Here is a 27345-nt window from a genome sequence, read left to right as displayed (position 1 = left end):
TTTCTGTGTTATCAAATGATATGCTGTTCATCAAGTGCTCTGCTACGGCTGACTTCTCTGGTTGAGTTAGTCTGCAGTGCCTTTCATGTTCCTTGATCAAGGTGGCCAATTGAAACAGTCACACTCGCCTCCAACAGACAAGAGTTCTTTCTCCCACCCTGGACTTTCCACAGATATATAAACCCCACTTGTCTAGTTTCCAACAGACCTCACAACCTCTGAGGAGGCCTGCCATAGATGCAGGTGAAACGTCAGGAGATAATGCTTCTGGAATATGACCATACAGTTCGGAAAACTCACAGCAACTCAATGATATCGGCCTTCGACAACACATAGAATGAATGCAGTTTGGCACCACTTCTACTTGGGAATCCTGGGAGTTGTGACTGGGTTAAGCAGAGAAGACTAAAGATCTGGTCAAGTATAGCTTCCGTGATTCTACAACATTGAGGCATGGAAGTTAAAGCGGGGCCAAGCTGGATCAATTTGACAGTGCAGATGCACCCGGAGAGAGTTTGGAATCGCAAACCCCTTCAAGCTCCTTTGGTTTCAGCATCAACTCAGAAGTGAAGATCTCAATTCCTGCCTGGAGGAAGGAGTGGGACCCAAAGTGCCTTCCTTTCCCCCCGATTCAATCCCCTCCAGTCCTGTCTTTCAAACCTCCCTTCCCAGCCCCTTTCCCCAAATCCCCATTTCTCCTACAGACATACAGACAGACAGATAGATTGACTGACCAGGTCTTAGAAACTGAAGCGCGAGTGGACACTACACATTCTATAGCATGACAAAAGTTGATTGTTATGAAATCAATTTTACTAAGCGGTTAAAGCCATGGATGTAGAAAAATACATTTTGAAACTTCCAAACGCAATAGATCAACAAGGAAACCCAAGAGGAGGAGGGGGGGGGGGGGAAATCATAATAATAAAAAGGAAAAGAAAGAAAGGAGAACCTGTTTAGTAATACTGCATAATTATTTAGTGGTTATATATATAGAGAGAGGGGGGTTGCTACAACAGGGGGGGGGGTGGCCTAAAACGGGCTTACAATTCGAGCATGTCACAAACCCAAAAGTGCCTGAGGCGTTCACAATAATAAAGTTGTTGTTGGCTGTTGCTTTGAAAGGAAAACGCAACTCAAAGGACCCGAATGGTAAACACAACATTGAAAGAGAGCGAGAGAGGGGGGGGGGGGAGAGCCAAGAGGGAGAAGGAAGCGATATCGAGAACAACAAGAGCCAGAGAGAAAAGAGAGATTGAGAGAGAGAAAAGGGGGCTCCCCTGAAACTGGGGTGGTGGGCGAGTCTCAAGAGAGATCCCATGGATTGCACAGCACTGGAGAGTGACACCTGATCCTTTGCACCCAGATCCCACCGCTTTGAGGCCGCATCTATCCGTCCAGAGGAATGGCGGGGAGCCAAGGAGGAGCACATCTGCACTGGCCACTTAGAGCCCTTCCACACAGCCATATAATACAGAATATCAACCCAGAATATCTGCTTTGAACTGGTTTATCTGAGTCCACACTGCCATATATCCCTCCCAGTTCAGAGCAGATATGGTGGGAGTTTATTCAACTGTGTGGAAGGGACCTTTAAGCAGTTTGAATGCCTGCAGCAAACATGTGAAGGACTTTAAACCGGGATAAGGAAAGTCGGGAATACTCTGAGCCGGCGATGTGCATCAGCGCCCCCTAGGGCTGGATCTACACTATATAATTAACACAGTTTGAACCTCTGCGGTGCATATAAGCACAATTCACAGGCCTTGAAGTCATTCCAGGACATCAGATGTAGGCTGGAGATACATAGCCAAATAGTGCAGTTTGAGTTGCTGTGAATTTTCCTGGCTGTATGGCCGTGTTCCAGAAGCACTCTTTCCTGACGTTTCACCCACATCTATGGCAGGCATCCTCTGAGGTTATGAGGTATGTTGGAAACTAGTCAAGTGGGTTTTCTATACCTGTTCAGGGTGGAAGAAAGAACTCTTGTCTGCTTGAGGTAAGTGTGAATGTTGCAATTGGCCATCTTGATTAGCATTGAATAGCCTTTCAGCTTCAAGGTCTGGCTGCTTAGTTTACTGCCTGGGGGATCCTTTGTTGGGTGATGTTAGCTGGCCCTGATTGTTTCATATCTGGAATTCCTCTGTTTTCCAAGTGTTGTTCTTTATTTACTGTCCTGATTTTAGAATTTTTTAATCCTGGTAGCCAGATTTTGTTCATTTTCATGGTTTCCTCCTTTCTGTTGTAATTGTCTGCATGCTTGTGGATTTCAATGGCTTCTCTATATCATGCCTCAAACAAACAAAAGTTATTTCTCCCACTCTGGACATCCCACAGATATATAAACCCCACTTGCCTAGTTTCCAACAGACCTCACAACCTCTGAGGATGCCTGCCATAGGTACAGCGAAACGCCAGGAAAGAATGATTGTGGAACATGGCCATACAGCCCGGAAAACTCACAGCAACCTAGTGAAGTGGCTGAGGAGGAAAAGGAAAGGGCCTGGCTGTTAGGAATTGTGGAAGTTGAAGTCCAAAACACCTGGAGGGCCGAAGTTTGCCCATGTCTGATCTAGACTGGCCTATAATGCAGTTCAAACTGCCTGGCATCCAGACCTCTTTTTTCCAATGGCACGGATAGATGCAGCCAAGTTTTTCTAAGGGGGGGGGGGCAGTTCATGAAATCTCGACTATACTGGGCAAAACCGAAAGAAAGTAGAGGGAGGGAGGGGAAAAGGCTGAGGTATTTTCTTCTTCTTTCCCCGATATCCAGCTCCCTAGTGGAGCTCACTTCAGAGTTCTGTGCTTACTTTTCTTGGGGCGCAAGAATTAGAATGAATGCAGTTTGACCCAGCTATAACTACCAGGTTCATTGGTATGAAATTATGGGAACTATAGGTTGCTGTGAGTTTTCCGGGCTGTATGGCCATGTTCCAGAAGCATTCTCTCCTGACGTTTCGCCGGCATCTATGGCAGACATCCTCAGAGGTAATGAGGTCTGTTGGAAACTAGGCAAGTGGGGTTTGTATATCTGTGGGATGGCCGGGGTGGGAGAAAGAAAGACTCTTGTCTGTTTGAGGCAGGTGTGGATGTTTCAATTGGCCATCCTGATTAGAATTAGCCTTGTAGCTTCAAGGCCTGGCTGCTTACTGCCTGGGGGAATCCTTTGATGGGAGGTGTTAGCTGGCCCTGATTGATTCATGTCTGGAATTCCTCTGTTTTCTGGGTGGTGGTTTCTGAGTGGTGACACAGCATATTATTCCAGAAATACAGAAATGCTGGACCACTCAATTTCAACAAAAACGAGGAAACCATGAAAATGAACCAAATCTAGCTACCAGTATTTTTTTTTTTAAAAAAAACTTTAAAATCAGGACAGTAAATAAAGAACAACTCTCAGGAGACAGGGGAATTCCAGACAGGAAACAATCTGGACCAGTTAACACCTCCCAACAAAGGATTCTCCCAGACAGGAAACAGCCAGGCTTTGAAACTGCAAAGCTATTCAATGCTAATCAAGGTGGCCAATTGCAACATTCACACTTGCCTCAGGCAGACAAGAGTTCTTTCTCCTACGCAGAATATTCCACAGATATGGTGGGAGATAGTTAGATATATATATATATAGAGAGAGAGAGAGAGAGAGAAAGTGGGATAGTGGGGTCAAATATATATGTACAGTAGCGTCTCACTTATCCAACATTCCCTTATCCAACGTTCTGGATTATCCAACGCATTTTTGTAGTCAATGTTTTCAATACAACGTGATATTTTGGTGCTAAATTCATAAATACAGTAATTACTACATAGCATTACTGCGTATTGAACTACTTTTTCTGTCAAATTTGTTGTATAACATGATGTTTTGGTGCTTAATTTGTAAAATCATAACCTAATTTGATGTTTAATGGGCTTTTCCTTTATCCCTCCTTATTATACAAGATATTCACTTATCCAACATTCTGCCAGCCCGTTTATGTTGGATAAGTGAGACTCTACTGTATATGTGTGTGGGGGAGATATATATAACACTATATACGGTAGTGTGTAATATATATAGGGTGGGATATATATATATATTACACTAGATAGATAGATAGATAGATAGATAGATAGATAGATAGATAGATAGATAGATAGATATACCACCTTTTGTTTCTCTCAGACAAGAGTTCTTTCTCCCACCCTGGACTTCCATAGATAAAACCTTCCTTGCTTAGTTTCCAATATAACTCACAACCTCTGAGGATGCCTGCCATAGATGTGGGCGAAATGTCAGGAGAGAATGCTTCTGGAACATGGCCATAAAGCCCGGAAAACTGACAGCAACTCCTGAGTGGAGCTCACTTCAGAGTTCTGTGCTTACTTTTCTTGGGGCGCCAGAATCAGAATGAATGCAGTAGACCCCACTTTCACTGCCATGCTTCATTATGGAATCATGGGAACTATAGTTAGGTAAGGCATGGCAGGCTTTGTGAAACTACAAATCCCAGGAGTCCATGGGCAGCGAAAGTGGTATCAAACTGCATTAATTCTTCAGTGTAGATGCACCCTTTGAGAAACCGGGTCCTCCCTGTTCACCATCACTCAGGGGAGTGGGGAAGACACACTCCATCTATCTGGCCTCGATGCTGGGAAGGGGGGGGGGGGTCTTAGGAGTCTGAGAAGGCTCCCTTGTTGTTGTTATGGTCCCCAGAGTAGATACAGATACATAGAAAGGGGCAATCCAAGAAGAGGGGAGGGGAGGGGAGGGGAGGGGAAGGGCCGGGGCGTGTGAAAGGAGCCTGTCGGGAGACTCACCGGGGCAAGGGCCTGCGACAGCCATTCTCCCAACTCAATAGCCTCAAAATCCCCTTGTAGCAGGGCATCTTTGTCTATGTACAGTAGCAAATGGAGAATAGTAATCTCTTCAACCCTGTCATGGATAAAAATACTCTCCTTTTAATTTCCATTACAAAAATAGGCGCACATATTCAAAGCAATGATTGTCACATTCTTCTTTTTGTGTCTTTTCTCCTCCCTTTATCTATTATTATTATTACTATGAATAATAATACAAGAAAAAAGTCAAAACAAGGTTCAGGCGTAAGCGACCTGGGTCTCTTGTGCCATCCTAACCTCGAGAAACTGGACTGGGCCTCTCTATATCCGCTATATAGTCTTCTCCAGACAAGGCTAGCATTTCCTCAAGGCTCACCTGCAGATTTGCTCCTTGATTTCTTTATCTATCTACCTGGGAGTTTCTTTTAAAGGGGATTGGTCCACAAAATAGATCTGTGCGTTTCTCTAAGTGCTTATTCTTAAATATTAGGGCCGGGAAGGGGAGTGGGGGGTGGCAGGGGTATTTTTGGTACAAAAGAAAAACAATATTATTATCAAAATATTCATTTAATGGCTTTACTTCATACATAAATACATGTTTAGATAAATAACACAGGAGCGGTGATTGACCAGTCAGTTTGAGAAATGACTTTTTAGGGAGGGTGAGGGAGGGAGGGGTCCTCTCTCGGAATTTTATTTTGTTTTGTTGATTTTTTTTTTGTTTTGTTTTTCTTTTTCCCCCCGGGGCTTTTGTATCACACAGGAGCGGTTGGGAAACTCAACGCTACAAATAGGCTACTCGGCGTCCTTTGTTTTTAACTCTTTGTTTATACCTTTTCCCCAGGACTGCCGCCAAGTATTTCTTGACAGCCATTTGTTTTCGATAGCGGCTGTAGCTGTCTGTGAAGATGCCGTCTGAATGCCTCTTGGAGAGCGGTTCCGAGTCGTCCTCCAGGCCGCTGGCTGCCCCACTGCAAAGGGAGAGAGAGAGGAAACAAAGCAAAAGAAGACTCATCATATAATATAGTATATAGCATATATATGCTATACAGTATATAGCATAGACCCTGTGGTATAGACACTGAGAACTGAGAAGCCCTGGCCCTTGAGTGCTCTAATTGGAGGTCAGCTGTGACCAGCAGTGCTGTGGAGTTCGAAGAGGCACAAATAGAGGGCTTAAGGGAGAAACGTGCCAAGAGGAAGGCCCATCAAGCCAACCTTGACCAAGACCACCTTCCTCCTGGAAACCTATGTCCTCACTGCTGGAGAACATGCAGATCAAGAATAGGTCTCTTCAGCCATCTACTGATCCATCCCCAAGATAACAGAAATGGAGGACCATCATCCTCGAACTACTATCGCCTAAGCAGTATCATATCTATACACATAATAATATAATATATAATATAATATAAATACTAATATAATAATATATCTATACACATAATCATAATAAATATAATATATAATAGCAATAAATATAATAGATAATAATATATTATTATCTATCTATACACATACAGCTTTAACCCACAGTGATAAGGAGCAATCAAAACTGACATTGCAGGTTACAGCGAGCCACATCCCAGTATTCCTTTCTCTCTCCATTGGTGTTGAATTTGCATGACCCCGCCCACTGCCTCTCCCTTAACTCTTTCCTATTCCTTTCTATGGCACAGCAACTGAACATACTAGAGAGAAAGGTTTGGGGAGAATTCACCATGATTTATAGGAGATATAGGGACTGGGATGTATAGTTCACCTGCCATCTAAGAGAACTCTGAACCTCACCAACGATGGACGTGGAACTAACTTGGCACACAGACCCAACACAGTCAACTTTGCATACTGGCAGGGGTTTGGGGTGATTGAGCTTGACATCCAGGAGTTATAGTTCACCCATCTGATGACGGATCTGGACCAAACTTGGCACACAAATTCAACTTGGCCGGCTGGGAATACTGGTGGACTTTGGGGATGATTGACCTTTAACTCTGGGAGTTATAGTTCACCTGTATTCCGTAAGCCCTCTGAATCCCACCAATGACGGGTCTGGACCAAACTTGGCACACAGACTCAACACTACCAACTTTGCATACTGGTGGACTTTGGAGGTGGTTGACCTTGAAATCTGGAGTTATAGTTCACCCTTATCCAGAGAGCACTGAACCCAGCCGACATCAGATCTGGACCAAACTTGACACACAGATCCAGCACGGCAAACTGTGCATACAGGTCTGGTTTGGTGATTGTAATTGGCACACGGGAGCTGTAGTTCACCCTTATCCAGAGAGCACTGAACGCAGCTAACAACGGTTCTGGATCAAATTTGGCACACAGACCCAACATGGCCAACTGCGCAACAGGTCTGGTTTGGGGAGGATGGACCCCACGATTCAGGGAATTGTAGTTCACCCACATTGTTATGTATTTCCTAATGGGAGCATTCATAAAAATGAAATGAAAGACTGCCTTTTTTCTGATAAATATAACCTAACACCCCAAAACAAGCAATGATTTTTTTAAATAACCCGGACACCGCTGGGTACCCAAACTAGCAATATAATAAAAATAGGGTTGCAAAAATAATAATAACCCTTGGAAACTTCGGATATGAACCCTACCTTCCGCTTTCGGAAGTGAAAAGGCGAAAAATAAATAAAAATAAAACTCTGCATCATCCCAAACATTCAGTTTGTCCTTTAGCTGGCTGCGTCCCAAGAGAGGCAGCGCCAATGCCCGCCTCAATCCTCTCCACGTTCTAGCCATCATGACGTCATCATTCGAACTCCAAACATTGTTTATAAACAAGGCATGGGATCAGACAATCAACAAAGCAGGCCTCCCTCCTCGCTTGAAAGTTCCTTCACCTTATTTTGGGTGATTTGGGGAGAGGGATTTCACTCACTGTTTAGCACCTAAACTGAGTATTATTATTGTTGTTGTTGTTATTATTGTGGTGTCGAAGGTTTTCATGGCCGGAATCACTGGGTTGCTGTGAGTTTTCCCGGCTGTATGGACATATTCCAGAAGCATTCTCTCCTGACGTTTCACCTGCATCTATAGCAGGCATCTTCAGAGGTTATGAGGTTTGTTGGAGACTAAGCAAGTAGGGTTTATGTATCTGTGGAAGGTCTAGGGTGGGAGAAAGTACTCTTGTCTGTTGGAAGTGTGAATGTTGCAAATAATGACCTTGATTAGCACCGAATAGCCTTGCAGCCTCAAAGCCTGGCTGATTCCTGCCTGACGAAATCCTTTGTTGGGATGGCCCTGGTTGTTTCATGCCTGGAATTCTCCTGTTTTCAGAGTGTTGTTGTATATTTACTATCCTGATTTTAGAGATTTTTTAAATCCTGGCAGCCGGATTTTGTTCATTTTCACCGTTTCCTCCTTTCTGTTCAAATTGTCCACATGCTTGTGGATTTCAATGGCTTCTCTGTGTAGTCTGACATGGTGGTTGTTAGAGTGGGCCAGCATTTCTGTGTTCTCAAATAATATGCTGTGTCCAACAAAGGAATCCTCCAGGGAGGAATCATCCAGGATTTGAAGCTGCAGGGCTTTTCAATGCTAATCAAGGTGATTAATTGCAACATTCACACTTGCCTTCAACAGACAAGAGTTCTTTCTCCCACCCTGGACCTTTCACAGATATATAAACTCCACTTGCCTAGTTTCCAATATAACTCACAATCTCTGAGGATATCTGCCATAGATGTGGGCGAAACGTCAGGAGAAAATGCTTGTGGAATATGGCCATACAGCCCGGAAAACTCACAGTTTGTCCTTTAGCTGGCTCCATCCCAAGAGAGGCAGGGCTGCCGCCAAGTATTTCCTGACAGCCATTTGTTTTCGATAGCGGCTGTAGCTGTCAATACTCGTCCCTCTCCCCATCGCGTCCTATTCCCCGTGATGACGTCATCATTCGAACTCCAAGCATTGTTTATAAACAAAGCATCGAATCTGTCAATCAACAAAGGGGGCCTCCTTCCTCCCATGAACGTTTCTTCACCTGGTTTCAAGTCCACTTTGTTCTGAGTGATTTGGGGAGAGGGATTAACCCCACTCTTTAGCACCTACATTGAGTGCTATTATTATTATTATTATTATTATTATTATTATTATTATTATTATTATTATTATTATTCGGGGAGAGCACGGATGAGCTCTCTCCGTCAGCTCCAGCTCCCCATGCGGGGACATGAAAGAAGCCTCCCACAAGGATGGTAAAACATTAAAACATCCCGGTGTCCCCGGGTAACGTCCTTGCAAACGGCCAATTCTCTCACACCAGAAGCGACTTACAGTTTCTCAAGTCGCTCCTGGCACGAAAAATTATTATATTTATTATTGACACAAAGACATAGTATGACACAGCAAAGGAGATATATATACTGGATTTCATATCACAAAATCACAAGTCGAACACTTCCCAAGCGTTTAGGACTGTGTGATGTATTATTATTATTATTTATTTATTTATTTATTTAGGCTGAAACAGCCCATCTTCAAAAACAACGGCCCACCGATTATTATCTAACCTGGCCATCTTCATTGTTCTCTGCCATCCTCTTGTTATTTTTAGCCTGGGTGAGATTTCTTTTATTTGGATATTTGTTTCAGCAACACGTAGACGAAGGCAAAAAGGGACGGCGGAGACATCTAAAGGCTGGGCCCCTCCCTTGAAGAGAAACAAAGGCGCTCTCTCTCTCTCTCTCTCTCTCTCTCTCTCTCTCTCTCTCTCTCTTTCTTTCTTTCTTTCTTTCTAGGCTGCGGAAGTTGAAGCCTGATCATAACACAAGCCGACAGTCGGGAGGCGATCCCTTCTTGGCATGAATTATTCATCCTGAAATTGTGTAATCCATTTCCCCATGGGCTTTATTAAAATATTGCCTCCTGCCGGTTCAGAGGTCTGATTTGGATAGCAGGGAAGAGATGGGTGGCTTTGGGTTTGATTTGATTTAATTGTAATGCATATATTATTATTATTTTTGCAGAAACGCTAATGAATCTGTATTTTGGGTGTAGGGAAATATTGCTTTGCCTCTCAGAGAGGAACTAAGTATTTAATCGGGAGAGGAGTGAACTGTGAACCGACAAGGTCTTTATCAGCTGAGCTGTCACTGCCTCCTTTCATATCACCAGATTGAATGGGACGCAGGGGGGGGGGGGGGCAGAAGAGGCCCCCTGAATCAAAATACCACTCGAGATCATACCAGGAGAGTGGACAGTTCTCACAATCCCATCCTATCACCGCCATCTGAAGGTCACAAACCAATGAAAGAAAACCACTCAAGAGCAGCTCCCTCCAATTCACTGGAATCAGATTCTGTTAAAACCTCATTGTATTATTATTATTATTATTATTATTATTATTATTATTAAAACTTTATTTTTATACCTGCCACCATCTTCCCAAAGGGACTCAGGCCAAGCCCATAGCATACATCATAATTTACAGCTAAAACACAATTAAAAACATAATAACATAATGTAACAATATAACAATTCAAAACAGCAGAGTATAAAAACCATCATAAAAGTGTATCAAACCAACCTCAACAACCAGCAACCAAAAATAGATCAAGTGGGCATGATCAAATTAGAGAAAGCTGGGCATGGACTCGTGCAAAAAGCAAACTACAGGGCCAGGGCTGCAGGTAAAGTACTGCCTACAACAATATCATTAAATTAAGGCTGGGCATTTATGAACAGGGACTAAGCGTCATTCAAATGCACACTGGAACATCCAGTTTTTCAATCACTCTCCAACAGGGCTTTTGGTCCTCCTCAATCCCAGATTAAAGGAAATATTGGGGATTCCAAATCAACTGGTATCTAGGATTCCCTCAGGAAAATACTCCTTTATATTTGTCCCAGAACAAGTGAGCGTCTTGATAGGAATTCAATGTAATTGCACAGGGAAGCAAATGCATCCAGGGATGCCTTGTAGAATGAGTCCACTATTCAGTATCTTTCCTGAACCAATGTGCTTGGAGCAGGCAGCCATGCTCCAGATACATCTGATCAAAGCAGAATACAGGCGTGCCTTGGGCTGTATCATTAATGCAGCTTGACGTCATTTTTACTGTCAGGGCTCCTGGCTATTTATTTACTGTATTTATATACCGCTGGGGAGACACAAAGTGGTTTACAACATAGTAATGACAAAATTCAATGTCCATGGAATCCGGGATTTATTTATTAATTATTATTATTATTATTATTATTATTTACTGTATTTATTTATAGTTGGGTATAGTTTATGGGATCTTCGGCCTTCTCTTTGGCAGAGAAGGCTGAAGATCTTGACAAACTACCGCACTCAGAATTCATAGCATGGAGCCATGGCAGTGTAGGTGCACCCCAAGATCAAAAGCTCCATACACCCCAAAGAGCCATTAAAATGAATCGCTAGGGCTAGCAGGAGACCACGGTTATGATGCTCAAGTGATACAGGTCTATATAACTAGCCTTAAGGAGAGGCAGTTTACAAATACAATTATTATTATTATTATTATTATTATTATTATTATTATTATTATTATTATTATTATTATTATTGGGTTGCTTTGAGTTTTCCAGGCTGTATGGCCATGTTCCAGAAACATTCTTTCCTGATATTTCTCCTGCAGTATTATAAACATTCTAAAATCAGGACAGTAAATAAAGACCACCACTCAGAAAACAGAGGAATTCCAGACATTAATCCATCAGGGCCAGCTAATCACCTACCAACAAAGGATTCTTCTAAGCAGTAAGCAGCCAAACCTTAAAGCTGCAAGACTATTCAATGTTAATCAGAGTGGCCAATTGAAACATTCACATGTGCCTGAAACAGACAAGAGTTCTTTCTCCCACATTAAACATTCCACAGATATATAACCCCCACTTGACTAGTTACCAACAGATCTCATAACCTTTCAGGATGCCTGCCATAGATGCAGGCGAAACGTCAAGAAAGAATGCTTCTGGAACATGGCCATATACTGCCAGGAAAACTCACAGCAACACAGTGATTCCGGCCATGAAAACCTTCGACAACACATTATGATTATGATTGTGATTGTTATTGGGTGACAAGTCGGGATCCTATCCTAATTCGAATTGCACCGCACACCGGGTTCCTTGGATCCCCGGATTTGGAGCTGCCTGTTTTAAATCCCTGAAACACAGTTTAGTTCGGCCATTTCATTTCAAGATTTTTATAGATAGATATAGATGATAGATAGATAGTGATCAAAGGACATTTAGTATAGTTTTAAGCTTTGTGTTTTTAAATACATTACAACTATACCCTCGGTTGGCTTCTGACACGATAAATAAATTGGCCCCTGGGTTGGGTGTCAATCAGTTTAGCTCAAGGGAAACTTGAGCAAGATAAGTAAAGATGGATACATATAGATGAGAGATGATAGAGGGACAGAGATGATAGATGGTGCCATTTCTGAGGTCTATGTCTCCCCCATCCCCTGCACGCCATTGAACTGATTCTGCACCGCCTTATTTTTATGTATACACCTCCTCTCCCGCAGGCACAGATTCCCCACAAATAAATGCCCCGGAAAGAGTGCCTTACCCCACCCGCTTGGCCATCAGGGAATGCAGATACTTCCTCGCCGACAGCTGGCCCAGCACTTTCCGGTAGGCTTTATTAAATATCCCATCCGCGTGTCTGAGGGAAGAAACGGAGGGCGGGGGGGAGAGAGAGAGACAGGCGGTGGGGAGGGGGAGAGACAGAGATAAAGGTACAGCAAAGGCAACAAGCAGCGACAGGGTCCCCTCCCCTTCCACCGCAGATGGGCCTCGCCCACCCCCAGTTTTCCCAGCACATGCAGGTGGCGGAGCAACACGGCTCCACTTCAAGAAGGCGGCGGAGGAGAAGGAGGTAAGGCTGGTTTCGCCTCTCCTTTCCCCACCACTTCGAAATGCTGGTTAGCTTTTCCAGAGGGTGGATTGGGTGGGGTCTTGCTTTTTCTCCTCCTCTTCCCGCTTGTCCTCCTTCACTCCTTCACTCCTTCTTATCCTCCTCTTCCTCCATCCCTTTCTCCTCCTTCACTTCTCCCCCTTTCCCTTCTCCTGCTCCTTCTCCATCCCCTTCTCCTCCTCCCTTTTCTCCCTGTTGGAAATAGCAACCTCCCAAGCCGCTCACTATTTGTTAGTTATTGTATGTATTTGCTAACCTGTATTCTGTATATATGTTGATTTGCCAGTTTGACTTTGGTATGGGAGGGACTATAGACATGTGATTGCACTGAGCATGTTCAGACTCAGGACTCCATTTTGTATTCACCCTTTTGCACCTCAGTGGAGGTGGATGCACGTATTTATTTATTGTGTTGTCCAATGATTTCATGGCCGGAATCACAGGGTGTCTGTGTGTTTTCAGGGCTGTGTGGCCATGTTCCAGTATTTTCTCCTGAGTTTCGCCCACAACTAAGGCAGGTATCCTCAAAGGTTGCGAGGTATATACCTCTGAGGATGCCTGCCATAGATGTGGGTGAAACTCAGGAGAAAATACTGGAACATGGCCATATAGCCCTGAAAACACACAACAACCCTATTTATTTATTGTTTATTTCCCACACTTGTACCCTGCCCTTCTCCCCTCCCCCCACTCAGGGCGGCCTCACAACAGGCAGCAATTTGATGCCAAAGATACAATTCCAAAAATAACAGTTGCAATGAAGACCATGTATTAAAACATTATTTAAAACATTAATTAAAATCACACAAGTTCAAAATCATAGTCCAAGGTCTGTCCATTAGTCAATCACATTAAATTATTCTCGTTATTACACTGCTACAGTTACTTCTCAAATGCTTGGTCCCACAACCATGTCTTTTTTTTCCCCGAAAGACAGGACGGAGAGTACTGCTCTGATTTCATTGGGGAGGGAGCTCCATAGACGAGGGGCCACCACTGAGAAGGCCCTGTCTCTCCTCCCCACCAGACAAGCTTGCAAGAGTGGTGGGACTGAGAGCAGGGCCGGACAGGAACCCTTTAGGGCTTTATAGGCTAAAGCCAGCACTTGTATGTTGCTGTTTGGGCTTCAGTATAGAAAAGTCCATATGCTTATGGACTTCAGTGAGTACAAATATACCTAAAGATAATGGACTATTGATTAAGAATGATACCCTGTGTGCTCAACACAGAGAGAAGCTACATCCTATCTATAACTGAACTTTAATAAAAAATGTGCCTGTGTGATGAGTTAATACAAGATGTTTATGAGTAAACAAGATATGTTATTTTTCAAAGAAGACTTTGTTTTTTAATCTCTGCATATTTTAAACTAAAAGGTTTTTTAAAGGGAGTGTATATGTTTTGGGCAATTACAATTACAACTGCAATTTCAACTTCAAAGAAACAACCATCCTCTGCTAACCAAATATATTTATGTAGTGGCATGTCTTCATCCTTGACAGTTCAAAGACATGGTTCTTCAGTTTAACAGCTGAGTTACCTGTGTGCCATTACATTGTCAAAGGGTTGACTAGCTGTTTTCAAAAGGTGGTCTCCACATGTTGGTGGAGATTCACATTTGCCCAACAGATATGACATCGTTTTTCCCTTTGAACAAGGTTATGATTGCCATTTATTTCCAAAAGGATATGTGCCCAGAGACTGGGTGCAGTTTTCCAATACTCCTCCTTTACTCCTTCCCCTCTCCCTCCTCCATCTCCTTCACCTTCCCCTCCATCTGCTCCTGCTTCCCCTCCTCCTCCTCCTCTCCTTCGGGGCCCAATCTCAAAGGGCAGTCAAGGAAAGGCTCGGCCCTTCTATACTTCCCTCCTGTCCATTTAGCCCTCCCCCCTTGGACCTTACCTCTTCTCCGGCGGGTAATACAAAGTGTAGACGTCATCCAGCATGGAGGACGGATCAGCTATTCCGAGGGGTTCGCTCTCGAAGGCGTAGTCGGACAGAGGGTTGCCCTCCTCGTCGTACACCTCATCTTCCAGCCTACTGGGGAAGAAGCAGTTTCCTCGGTTTCTGAGGGGTCGCATAGCCTTGCAGCTTATATTCCACTTTCCATATATTCACTATCCATATATTTCCACTATTCCATATATTCCCCGCTTTCCACTCCTGCACTTGGCACCTGAGAGGTGGGGTCTCCCTATCCCACCGTCTTCTCTGAAAAGACTCAAAGCATCCCTTAAAACAGTACAAATTACCATTTCAAACCCTCAACCTATAAACGTTTAAATAGAAGTAAACACAGAATAGTTAAGACGAATAATTACAATCACCTAAAACTATTAAAATTATAATTCTGCAGGGCACCCCCTGCCTCCCTCTATTAAAACTTTCTGCTTTAAAAGCCTACCTGAATACGAAGGTTTTCACCCACTTCTGAAAGGACAAGAGAGCCTCCTTGGGAAGGGCATCCCAAAATGGAGGGGAGCCACCAGGAAGACCCTCTCTCCAGTCCCCACTGACCTTGTTTGCTATGGGCAGCCCCTTAGAAGGCCCTCTCTCCCAGGTCTATGGTGGCCTCTTCTGAAGATCTTAGGGCTCTTTGCCAAATAGATTGGATTTCAGCCATGTAGGGCTTTATAGATCATTAACCAGCACTTTGGATTGTACCCAGAAACATACTGATAGCCAGTAGAGTTGTTGTAACAGGTGAAGGGCCCAGCTCTTTGGACCAGAAGCATTTCTTCAAAGGCAGCCCCTGAATCACCTTCATGGCCAGTCATTCTCAGGCTCCTCTTTAATTCCTTCCTCTGTGCCATTTTTTTTGCTTGCAAGAAAGCTCCCCCAGAGACAGCATTTAATGGGATTTTCTCCCCCCAGTTCCTGGAACTGGTCTCCCTTTTTGGGAGGGGCAAATTTGGCAGATAACACTGGCCAACACACATTTTGGTACCTCAAATGTTAACTCTATTTTTGGGTTTATCTGACCTGCTGATTCCAATCATGACCCCAGTTTCCCCTTATCAGCTCTAGTTTTTGAGATTATAGAACATATCCCATCTATCAATTGCTATCTGCTCACCCATAAAAAACTATGATAATCATATCTAAGAAAACAAAGCGGATACTGTCTATCCATTCAATTGTCTGAATCAGTGCCACAAAGAACACCAGGAACAGGCCTAAAAACCAAGACAACAACATTGTTTTGGTTGGTGTTGGGTTTCATCCCTGAACTGCACAAGTCTCTGCTGTCATCAAGTCTCCAGTCCTCAATGAGTAGATAGGTTGCAGAAAGGGCCAAGCTGAGGGATTCCTTTCCCCACATACCTCTTTAGAAGATGAGACTTAGTAAGTTCGTTAGCTCCAAAACCTTTTCTATCAAGAATGTATTTCTTTTTACTTCAATAAATATTTTTGAACCTAAAATTCTGATTCTGCAATCCTAAAACCTCCTGAGGAATAGCAGCTCACCCTAGCTCACCACATGTAAGTTTCTGCTGGTTATGAAATTTATTTCTGTTACTCTGCTATATTTATGGGGAAATCACCCTAACTGAGAGTTATTTTGAGCCTAACATCTCAGATTCCCCAACAAAGGGTTATGGGCCCAGCAAACTTCTACTTTGCCCAGATTCCCCAACAACATATCCCATCTACCAATTGCCATCTACTCACCCATATGACAATAATATCTAAGAAACTAAAGCTCATACTGTCCATCCATTCAATTGTCTGAATCAGTGCCACAAAGTGTTGGATATCACCTTGGACTATACAAGTCTCTATTAGCTATGTAGTGGACAGGTTAGAATGAGGGAAACCTCTCTCTCTATTCCATGCATGCCTAGATAGGCTTTGCTGATTTCCCTCTGTTGCTTTCCTGTTTACATCCACTCCCCTCACCTTGTTGTTTTAGCAATGTGATCCTTCAGGGATGAGGTAACTTCCACTGTCTAGATTGGAATGTTGATTGCCCCAAAAAGCTCTTCCTCCTTTGTCTTCACTCTAAAAAGGACACATTTTGCCACTCTCCTGGCAAAATGTAGCTATTTAGATATGTTTGTTATTTTTCACCTTCTTACCATCCTTAGAAGCTAGCTTAGAGAGCTAGTTAGCTCCAAAACCTTTTCTATCCACAATGGATTTCTTTTTACCTCAATAAATGCTTTTTGAACTTTCAAGGAGACTTTGCAATCCTTTGCCATCCTCAGGAACAAAGGCTTCCCCAAATTCACCTCACATAAGTTTCTGCTGCTTGTGAAGTGTGCTTCTGCCACTCTGCTGTATTTTTGAGGCATCACCCCCGAAAGAGGATTATTTTTTGAGTCTAACCGCTCATAGATTCCCAACACAAAGAATCCCAGAAACAGGATAAAAAACCAAGACAACAAAAATTGTTTTGGTTGGGCTTCTCCAAAATCAGCTGATAGGCAGTAGAATTTGCTCTAGAGCTTGACAACGTAACTTCTTTTGGACCACAATTCCCAGCATCTTCCAGCTATCCTGGCCAAGGTGGTGGATTCTGAGGCTTAGGTGTAAACCTTCAGGATGAGGTGGTTCTCTGGAAAGCCATTGGATATCCAGCATCTTCTGGGCCATACAAAGTGAAAATTCTTATGCAATAAATGAGCATTAGGAGGGGCAATACCTTCCTCTTTTTTCAAAGCCTTGGAAATTTACTTAGGGGGATTTAAACTCTGCTGGGTAATGAATTCTGGAAGTTGCAATCCAAAAAACCCCCCAAAACTTTCCTCCCCAAACTCAACCTCTTTACATTCCTTTCCCACTTTACCTTCTAGTTTAGAAGCCATCTGACCCCACTAGTTCGGATGGGGCGGCTGGATTTGTTGGAATTCAACACCACACTGCTGAAGTCTCAAGTCTTCAATGAAGAACAGTTTAGTTAGCTTAGAAAAGGAAGGGAAAGCTGGTTTCCCTTCCTATGTCAGTTGAGAATGTATCTATTTCCCAATCTGTGCAAATGACTTAAGTAGTCAGTATGCTGTACACTATCTATAATATTATATTGATATAAGTGAATAAACAATAAAGTGCTTCCATAAACATTTACAGAAAGTTTACCAGTTAATGAATAATTGACTGGGTCTGCTCTCATTCTGATTGGTTATCTAGAATTGATCTTTTTCTACTGCAAGCCTTTACTTTGACTTCTGTTTCTTACATCTTAGTTTGGAGAGTATGAGCCCTGTGCTTTGAGATATCTCTGTGTGTGTCAGAGAGATGTAGTAATTGATTATTTTTCCCTCTCTTGAAACCTTAGAAGAGATAGGTGTTAGGGTAGCTCAGACCCAGTTCTTGATTATTAAGAAATGCAGTTATTCTTTATTATTGCAAATAAGCAATAATAATTGTGATTTTTAGGATTGGGCTCTGCATCCTTGCCTGCCTAAGCTCTGAATCCATTACAACCACAGCACAGGCACCTCACGCTCTGTTGGCTAATGAGCTGAATGCTCAACTTTAGCAACCCTGTGTTTGTCTATTTCTGGATGCTCTGCTATATTTTAGGATAGTCTTTCCTAACAGGGTGAGCTTGCGTCTTTCTACTCTCTAAAGACGGGGAGGGCTGTGTTGTGCCCTGACTTCCCTTCGCCTCTCACATGCAGCCCTACACGTGTCTCCCGGGTTGCCTTTGCTTTCCTGCCCCCCCCCCTTCCGCCTCTGCCCCGATTTAGGTCACTGTATCCGGCAGCTATTTTGGGCGGCGGAGCTTCTGGCAGCAGACATCAATAATAGATAGATGGCTCCTCAAGTGTTCCTCCGCCGCCGCCGCTAATTCGGGCGTTTAGAGGATGCCGCCGTCGCCGCCTTCCGAGCCAAGAGCTGGACCCGTTCCCAGGCAAAGAGAAGGCAACCCCTCTTCCCCTCCAAAAGGCCACTCCACCCCACCGCCTAAGGGCAAAAGAGGGTACAAGGAGAGTAGACGAATCTAAGGTTGTTCCAAAACAAAGGCTGGTTCTCTTCAGGACAGCAATAACCTGGAGTTTGCGCAAGATGCTGGCTACTGGCAAGGAGAATGCGGGAGAGCGAGGCGCAAAAGCGCTCCAGTTTTATCTCTCGACAACTAGGATCGATGGGAGGCGGGGGCAGGGAAGCCTGGTTCTTCCCCAGGATTGGTAGAGGACCCCCAACCCCGCCTCCACGCCGCCGCCTCATTGGTCGGATAGAAAATCCAATGGGGGTCAGGCTATGTCTTTGGTTAATGGAGGACACACAGGGGACACGATAATTCCTCCTCATTATCTTCCTCCTCCTCTTCGTTTCCTCTTTCTCTCTTCTTTTCTTCTTACTCTTTGTTGGCTTCCAACCTGGGCTGCACAAGTTTCCTGTGTCATCAAGTTTCCAGTCCTCAATGAGTAGCTAGAGACAGGGCTAAGCTGGGGGATTCCTTCCCCCACATTCCTATACATGTTTCCCAAAAAGGCTTTGTCTTTACTCTTTACTGCTAGCCACTGTCTCCTCCCCTTAATAATGGGATTTCTGATGGGGAATCAACTGTTAGTTGGGCTGTCAGTTGGGGTGATTCCACCATAAATATAGCAGAGTACCAGAAATAAACTTCATAACCAACAGAAACTTGGGTGTGGTGAAGCTGGGATAAGCTTCTATTCCTTAGGATTGCAGTCAGAACTGTAGATTCAAAAATATTTCTTGAAGTAAAAGAAATACATTTTAGAGCAGTGGTTCTCAACCTTGGGTCCACAGGTGTTTTGGCCCACAACTCCCAGAAATCCCAGCTTTTACCAACTGTTGGGATTTCTGGGAGTTGAAGGCCAAAACATCTGGGGACCCCAAGTTGAGAACCGCTGTTCTAGATAGAAAAGGTCTTGGAGCTATCTAGCTTACTAATACCCATCTTCTAAGAAAGGTAAAAAAGAGTAAAAAAAGTTTAAAAATCCATTCTGCCACATTTTGCCTAGAGCAGTAGTTCTCAACCTGTGAGTTCACAGGTGTTTTGGCCCACAACTCCCAGAAATCCCAGCCAATTTACCAGCTGTTAAGATTTCTGGGAATTCAAGGACAAAATATCTGGGGACCCACAGGTTGAGAACCACTGGCCTAGAGAGAGGCAAAATGTGTCCTTGCTGGAAGAAAGGAAAAGGCAGAAGAGACAATGAAAGAGGACCACATGGCCAATCCAGGGCAATAAAAATGCCTTTTAAAAGGAAGTTACTTCACAGAGATTCCATTGCTAAATCTTCAAAGGGGGAGGAGATAGTAGCAAGAAGGAAGAGTAAAGACAAAGCCCCATCTGGGAAACAGGCATAGGAATGTGGGGGGAGGAATCCCTCAACCTAATCCTATCTCTAGTCTATCTACTCATTGAGGTCTGGAAACTTGACGACACAAGAGACTTGTGCAGTCCAGGCATGAAAAAACCCAACAATTTCTGTGGGGGAACTTCCTCTTCAGTTTAAACTGCCCCTGGGTTGACCATGCGGTCTCCACCATTTTCAGGGGCTCTTTCTGTTTTTCCTTCCTCACTGTGAGGATGCACATTTTGCCTCTCTCTAGGCAAAAGGTAGCTGCATGGATATTTTTACCTTTTACCATTCTTTGGAAGATGAGATTAGCAAGCTAGTTAGACCTTTTCTATCAAGAATGTATTTCTTTTACTTCATTAAATATTGTTTGAAGTAGAGTTCTGACTCTGCCATCCTGAACCATCCTAAGGAATAGAAGCCTATCCCTTTGCATCATAAGTAAGTTTCTGCTGGTTAAGGAGTTTACTCCTAGTACTCTGCTATATTTTGGTAGAATTGCCCAACTGAGGGTTATTTTGAGCCTAACAGCTCAGATTCCCCAGCACTCTTCTTTATTTTCTTCCTCCCTTCCTCCTCTCCTTCCCTTCCTCCTTCTTTTCCACCATCATCACCCATCCTCCTCCTCATCTTCCTCTTCCTCCTCCTCTTTCTCCTCCTCTTCCACCACCACCATCATCAGTCTCATACCAGCGATATTCAGCCTTTTCCCCCACCAAAAGACAAGGAGCCTTTCAAGTTCTCTCACCACAAGTTATGTTTTCTGGGCTACTACTTTGACTGGTTCAAAAACACACATACTGATGACTCTGCTGCACCTCTAGACTCAGGGAGCATTTCTTCTGTAGAATGAATGCAGTTTGACTTCACCTTAACTGCCATGGCTCAATGCTATGGAAATTTAGGGGTTGTAGCTTAGTGAGGCACCAGTATTTGGCAGAAAAACCAAAAGACTTGTAAAATCTCAAGATCCAATAGCAGCGAGCCTTGGTACTTAAAATGCTATCAAACTGCATTCATTCTATAGTCTGGAGTGACTCTAAATTGGTCTAGGCTTTGTACAACTCTCCAGATTGTCTTGAACTGCAACTCTCATTGCTCACCAAGGGATGTTTATATATCTGTGGAAAGGATCAAGGTGGGAGAAAGAACTCTTGTCTGTTTGAGGCAAGTGTTAACGTAGCGATTGGCCAGCTTGATTATAGCATTGAATGGGCTTCCAGCTTCAAAGCCTGGTTGCTTCTTGCCTGGGGAAATCCTTTGTAATATGCTGTGTCCAGACTGGTTCATCAAGTGCTCTACTATGGCTGGCTTCTCTGGTTGAGTTACTCTGCAGTGCCTTTCGTGTTCCTTGGTTCCCTCCCAAACACAAATCAAGGACCATGAAAGCGACTGCAGACTAACTCAGCCAGAGAAGCCAACCATAGCAGAGCACTTGATGAACCAACCTGGATACCGCATATTACTTGGAAACACAGAAATGCTGGACCACTCTCACAACCACCATGTTACACAGAGAAGCCACTGAAATTCACAAGCGTATAGACAATTTCAACATAAAGGAGGAAACCATGAACATGAACAAAATTTGGCTACCAGTATTAAAAAAACTAAAATCAGGACAGTAAATAAAGAACAATACTCAAAAAACAGGGGAATTTCATACATAAATCAATAAGGGCCAGCTAACACCTCCCAACAAAGGATTCCCCCAGGCAATAAGCAGCCAGGCTTTGAAACTGCACGATTATTCAATGCTAATCAACATTCACACTTGCCTCGAGCAGACAAGAGTTCTTTCTCCCATCCTGGACTTTCCACAGATATATATATATATCTCACTTGCCTAGTTTCCAACAAACCTCACAACCCCTGAGGATGCCTGTCATAGATGTGGGTGAAACGTCGGGAGATAATGCTTCTGGAACATGGCCATACAGCCCGGAAAACTCACAGCAACTGCAGAGAGTGCTCCCAGGTGAGGAGGCTCCACTAAACTGTTATCTCTGAGATCAATGTGTTATTATCTCAGCTCTGAGACAAATCAACATTAAGTTTGTCCTCCTCCAATGCTTCTCCCTCTTTTAAAGCCCTCGCCTTCAAAATCAGAGAAACTTGGGTGTATCATATTTCAACTTTCATTAAACAAGTTCAGATTAAAGAGGTTTAGTTTGTGATATTGAAACGGTTCCAGATCCCGGCCCCCAATCAATTTCTCCCGTTATTGTTTTAAGGAGGGGAATGGTTTTCCAATTTCGGAACCTACAGATGTTTTGAACTTCAGCTCCCTGGTTCCCTTTTCTCTGGCCATGCCGACTTCCGGGAGAAACATCTGGAGAAAAGAAAGACTGAAAACCACGTCTTTCCCGTGTCTATTGGGTGCGAAACTGCCAGCAATAAAAGGAAATAAAACGTTCAGAACTAGTACTGCAATCCAGGACTTTCATCAGGGTCTTCTACCAATTATTCTGTCTGCTTTTCTTTGCATCACCAACACATTGTCTTGGAAAGGAGCCAAAGTTTTTTTTCAGTAGGATTTAGTGCCCAATATATAGCGACAAACCTTTCAGATTTGGCTCGGTGAAAGCGGTTTCGGGGAACGCAGCTGAAGCCTCCTAAAAGTTTCCATTTCAATGGGATTGAATTTAATTGCATCAAAAGAGTTTGGGACTGCATTCCCTTGGCAACACTTTAACTGCGAGAGCTCAAAGCTAGGGAACCCTGGGAGCTGTAGTTTAGTGACGCACCGGTCCTCTTTGGCAGAGAAAGCGACTCCCACGATTCCATAACATTGAGCCATGAGAGATAAAGTGGTATCCGTCTGCATTAATTTGACAGGACAGGTGCTCCTGGGCTCTGCAACTGGAGATAATGGCCTGAGAGAACCCACTGGATTCGTCTTCTCGGAAAGAGCCGGGAGAATGATAAACTCCTACCAAACAAGCTTGAGAAACCTCCCCAGAAACGCTCAAGACCAAAACTGTTGGGCAATCTGAGCTGTTAGGCTCAAAATAACCCTCATTAGGGGTGATTCCACCATAATATAGCAGAGTACAGAAGTAAACTTCATAACCAGCAGAAACATAGATGTGACGAGCTAGGATAACCTTCTATTCCTCAGGATGGTTTAGGTTTGAACTTTAGGTTCAAAAATATGTATTGAAGTAAAATAAATACATTCTTGAGGGGAAAGGTCTTGGAGCTAACCAGCTTACTAAATCTCATCCTCTAAAGAGGTAAAGGGGTAACAAGTCCATGCAGCTTCATTTTGCCAAGAGAGAGGCAAAATGTACATCCTCTTAGGTAGAAAGAAAAGTAGAAGACTGAAAAAAAATGAGAAGACCCCTAGGCAATAAAACTTAAAGCAAAGTTTCCTCACTGAATTACATTACTACATCATCAAAGGGGGGGGGGGGGGGGGGGAGAGAGAGAGAGAGTGGCTAGCAGGAAGAGGAAATACAAAGCCCTTTTGGAAAAACATGCATAGGAAGGTGGGGAAAGGAACCCTCCAGCTTAGCCCTGTCTCTAGCCTAGCTACTCATTGAGGACTGGAAACTTAACGCAAGAGACTTGTGCAGTTGAAAGTTGAAATCCAACAAGAACGAACAAAGCACATCAACCAATCGATTCCCACCGTTTGGGGGTCGTTTCAGCCCTCTTTCATGCAAACCAATTCCGGAAAATGTCGGGTTGGGCAGCAATTCCTTCCCTCCCTGTTCCCTTGCCTGAAGACCTCCAGCACCTCCTTTAGTCGAAAGGATGGGAACCTGGGATATATGAATGGGCAGATCTCCCCCCCCCCCCGTCTACTGAGGATGGATCTACACTGCTGAATGAATGCAGTTTGACACCCTTTAACTGCCACGGCTGTGTACTATGGATTCCTGGATGGTGTAGTTTACAAGGTTTTTAGCCTTCTCTACCCACTGGTGCCTCACTAAACTACAAATCTAGTTTCTGATACAGGACATATGCCATCCAGTAGTCGCCATCTGCTCACAGAAAACCATATTTAATAATCTAGAGCTGATGTGGTCTATCCAATGCAGTTTTCTTAATCAGCACCCCAAATAAACCCAGGAACAGACCTAAAAACGAAGACCCCCAGAAAAAAATATATTTTTGGTTGGGCTTTTACCAAATCGTACTGGAATTCACTGCTACGTACAATTCCCTAAAGGCATCAGAACTTTGGAAGCTAAGCCGTGTGGGCCATGGCTAGTGCTTGGATGGGAGTCCGCCAACGAATACCAGGCGCTGTTGGCTAGAGCCTGGCTATTCCTTTCCTAAGAAAACTATGGAAGCCATGGGGTCGACAGGCGACTTGAAGGCACACACAGACATCTAGTTTCCTACCCGCAATCCACAGGTTTTTTTCCGTGTCAGGAGTGACTTGAAAAACTGCAAGTCACCTTCTGGTGTGAGAGAATTGGCCGTCTGAAAGGACGTTGCCTAGGGGACGTCGGGATGTTTACCATCCTGTGGGAGGGTTTTCTCATGTCCCCGAATGGGACGCTGGAGCTGACAGACTGGAGCTCCCACCAAACTGACTAACTACAGGTCTGTACCTGCCAACGCTATGCCGATTCGAAATCCGAAAAACAGAGCTAGTTATTGGATACGTGTGTACCTAGAGGCTTGACTTAAAACCAAGCTTCAACGAACACAATAGGAGAAAGAAATATATATGCCTACGAGTGTTTGGAAGCAAATCCCTGTCAAATCCAACAGCTGGGACGACTGAGGTAATATCCACCACAGCCTGCACAGATTTAATAATACTACTTGGCCCCGCCTACAAACAAGCCTCTCCTTAGAGGCATTACCTCACGCCTCAAACTCATTATTCGGAAGCAATCCTCCACTAGAGTCTGGATGATCCGAGCCCAAAATGTCAATAATGAGAGAGAGGGGGGACATTGCGGCGGATCCGTCCTTCAGGCTGATTTATGACGTGAGACTGAGATCTGGAGGATGCCAAGCGAACGGGGGAGTCCCTCGATCGGAAAGGCAGCTGAAAGGGGAAGTCAAAGCGCATCACTGTCGCGTTTGGAAGGGTCTGGCGACTTCCTCCGGGCGATGAATTCAGTCAATGGGAAGGAGGGGGCGGAGGGAGGGGGCGCCTTGGCTCGCTCTCATTCACCCGCCGATCATAACCTACACATTGCCTTGGCCGTCGATCCTACCGCTGTGGCTGAAGGGAAGCAGTTCCTTCTTATTCCCAGAGCCTGATCTTTCGTACAGAGCCGCATCCTTTGCCCAGAGCCCTATCTTTGGCCCGGAGTGTCATAAACAAAGAACGAACGCATTATCAGGAGCCCCTGTTGCCCAAGGTTAAGGAAAGAGGACTAGATGTAGGTTGCTGTGAGTTTTCCGGGCTGTATGGCCATGTTCCAAAAGCATTTTCTCCTGGCGTTTCGCCTGCATCTATGGCAGGCATCCTCAGAGGTTGTGAGGTCTGTTGGTAATCTATGCAAGTGGGGTTTATATATCTCTGGGAGAAAGAACTCTTGTCTGTTTCTGGCAAGTGTGATTGTTACAATTGGCCACCATAATTAGCATTAAACAGCCTTTCAGTTTCAAGATCTGGCTGTTTACTGCCTGGGGGGAACCCTTTGTTGGGAGTTATTAGCTAGCACTGGTTGATTCATGTCTGGAATTCGTCTGTTTTCAATGGCTCTGACGTGGTGTTTGTTAGGGTGGTCCAGCATTTCTGTGCTGTCAAATAATATGCTGTGTCCAGGTCGATTCATCAAGTGCTCTGTAGTCACACAGAGCATGTGGACAATTTCAACAGAAAGGAGGAAACCATGAAAATGAACAAATTCTGGCTACCAGTTTTTAAAAAAACTCTAAAATCAGAACAGTAACTAAGAACAACACTTTGAAAACAGAGGAATTTCAGACAAGAAACAATCAGGGCCAGCTAACACCTCCCAACGAAGGATTCCCTAAGGCAGGAAGCAGCCAGACCTTGAAACTGAAAGGCCATTCAATGCTAACTAAAATGGCCAATTGAAACATTAAGACTTGCCTCAAACAGACACGAGTTTGGACTTTCCACAGATATATAAACCCCACTTAACTAGTTTCCAACATGCATCACAACCTCAGAGGATGCCTGTCATAGATGTGGGCAAAACGTCAGGAGAGAATGCTTCTGGAACATGGCCATACAGCCCGGAAACACACACAACAGCTCCAGTTCCTTATTATTCCCACCGAGACTGATCTTTCGTATAAAACCCTGTCTTTTGCCCAGAGCGTAATAAACAAAGCAGTAGCACTAACGCCTTCTCGGGAGCCCCTGTTGCCCAAGGTTAAGGAAAGAGGACTCGATTTCTTCCCACCAAGAGAGAGGTTTCCCCAAGAGAAAGGCAAGAAGTCCTGGCAGCTAAGGATGAAGTGGGAAGGGGTTGTTTTTGGCGTCTTACCTCAAGGTGGGGAACTGAAGTCCGGCAGCAGGGGAGCAGTAGACGCTGCAGTGCATGAGTATCCCATAAACCAGGAGGGCTAGGAGCGCTTTTCTGCACATCGCCACTCTGGGGAGGAAGGAAAGGAGATCTGGGATCCTTGGAGGCACCTTGCCCTTCTCCTCCTCCTCCTTCGAGGTCTGCCCGCTTAAGGAAGGCGCTCTCGTCACTTGTGCCCCAAAGGGAGGCGAGAAAGGAGGGGAGGGGCACCGCCTTCGGGACTTTTCCCCTCCAGGCAGGGTCTCCTCTTCCTTCCTTTCTTCCCTCCTTTTCTTCTTCCCTCCCCTATCTTCCCCCTCCATTCTTCCCAGATGTGTCGGACCACAACTCTCCTAGCATTGGCCAATGGGGCGACAAATAGGAGTTGTAGTCCGACACAATGGTCCCCCTAGTTCTTACCATTCAACTCTGAAGAGCCGCCACAAGCTTGGATCGGGGAGGAAGGAAGGAGCCTTTCTCTCTCTCTCTCTCTCTCTTCTTGGAAGTTTCGCTCAGTTATATTAATCCTCTTGAAGCATCGCCTCAATCTCTCTCTCTCTCTCTCTCTCTCTCTCTCTCTCTCTCTCTCTCTCTCTCTCTCTCTCTCTCTCTCTCTCTCTCTCTCTCTCTCTCTCTCTCTCTCTCTCTCTCTCTCTCTCTCTCTCCTGGTCTCTGCCTTCCTCCCTTTGATGGAAGCTGCAGGGGGGGGGGGAGAGGGGGCGTGCGATGGACTCGGGGAGGGGAGCGGTTCTATTCTTTAAAAATAAAGTTTGGAGGTCTATTGCGGAGTCTATGATCGGGTAAGGAAGGCTCCAGGGAAGAAAGTGGAAGCGAGGAGAGAAAAAGAGACGGGAGGACGCGGGGAAAC

General features: G+C 44.4%; 1 protein-coding gene and 1 long non-coding RNA gene across 7 annotated transcripts in view; one reads left to right on the top strand and one right to left on the bottom strand.

Annotated features, from left to right (window-relative positions):
* Window positions 1–27076, bottom strand: part of adcyap1 (adenylate cyclase activating polypeptide 1) — a 28972-nt gene extending 1896 nt beyond the window's left edge. The window contains exons 1-6 of one of the 6 annotated variants that reach the window (XM_008108654.3): window positions 26898–27060; window positions 26460–26567; window positions 14648–14785; window positions 12398–12493; window positions 5655–5792; window positions 4801–4915 (exon numbers count right to left, since the gene is read on the bottom strand). In XM_008108654.3, the coding sequence (XP_008106861.1) occupies window positions 4801–4915; window positions 5655–5792; window positions 12398–12493; window positions 14648–14785; window positions 26460–26560 (588 nt within the window). In that variant the 5' untranslated portion in view covers window positions 26561–26567; window positions 26898–27060. Of the gene's footprint in view, window positions 1–4268; window positions 4916–5369; window positions 5793–12397; window positions 12494–14647; window positions 14786–26459; window positions 26568–26897 lie in introns of those variants that run through there. The other 5 variants (XM_016992897.2, XM_008108652.3, XM_008108653.2 and 2 more) reach the window with 5 other exon arrangements.
* Window positions 12631–22449, top strand: LOC134298901 (uncharacterized). The gene is made up of 2 exons (XR_010006020.1): window positions 12631–12706; window positions 22260–22449. It is a non-coding gene; the product is annotated as an uncharacterized LOC134298901 (long non-coding RNA).
* Window positions 27077–27345: the final 269 nt, after the last annotated feature.

This window comes from Anolis carolinensis, chromosome 4 (genome assembly GCF_035594765.1).
Source record: "Anolis carolinensis isolate JA03-04 chromosome 4, rAnoCar3.1.pri, whole genome shotgun sequence".
NCBI classification, from domain to species: domain Eukaryota; kingdom Metazoa; phylum Chordata; class Lepidosauria; order Squamata; family Dactyloidae; genus Anolis; species Anolis carolinensis.
This window is presented reverse-complemented; position numbering and strand designations above follow the sequence as displayed.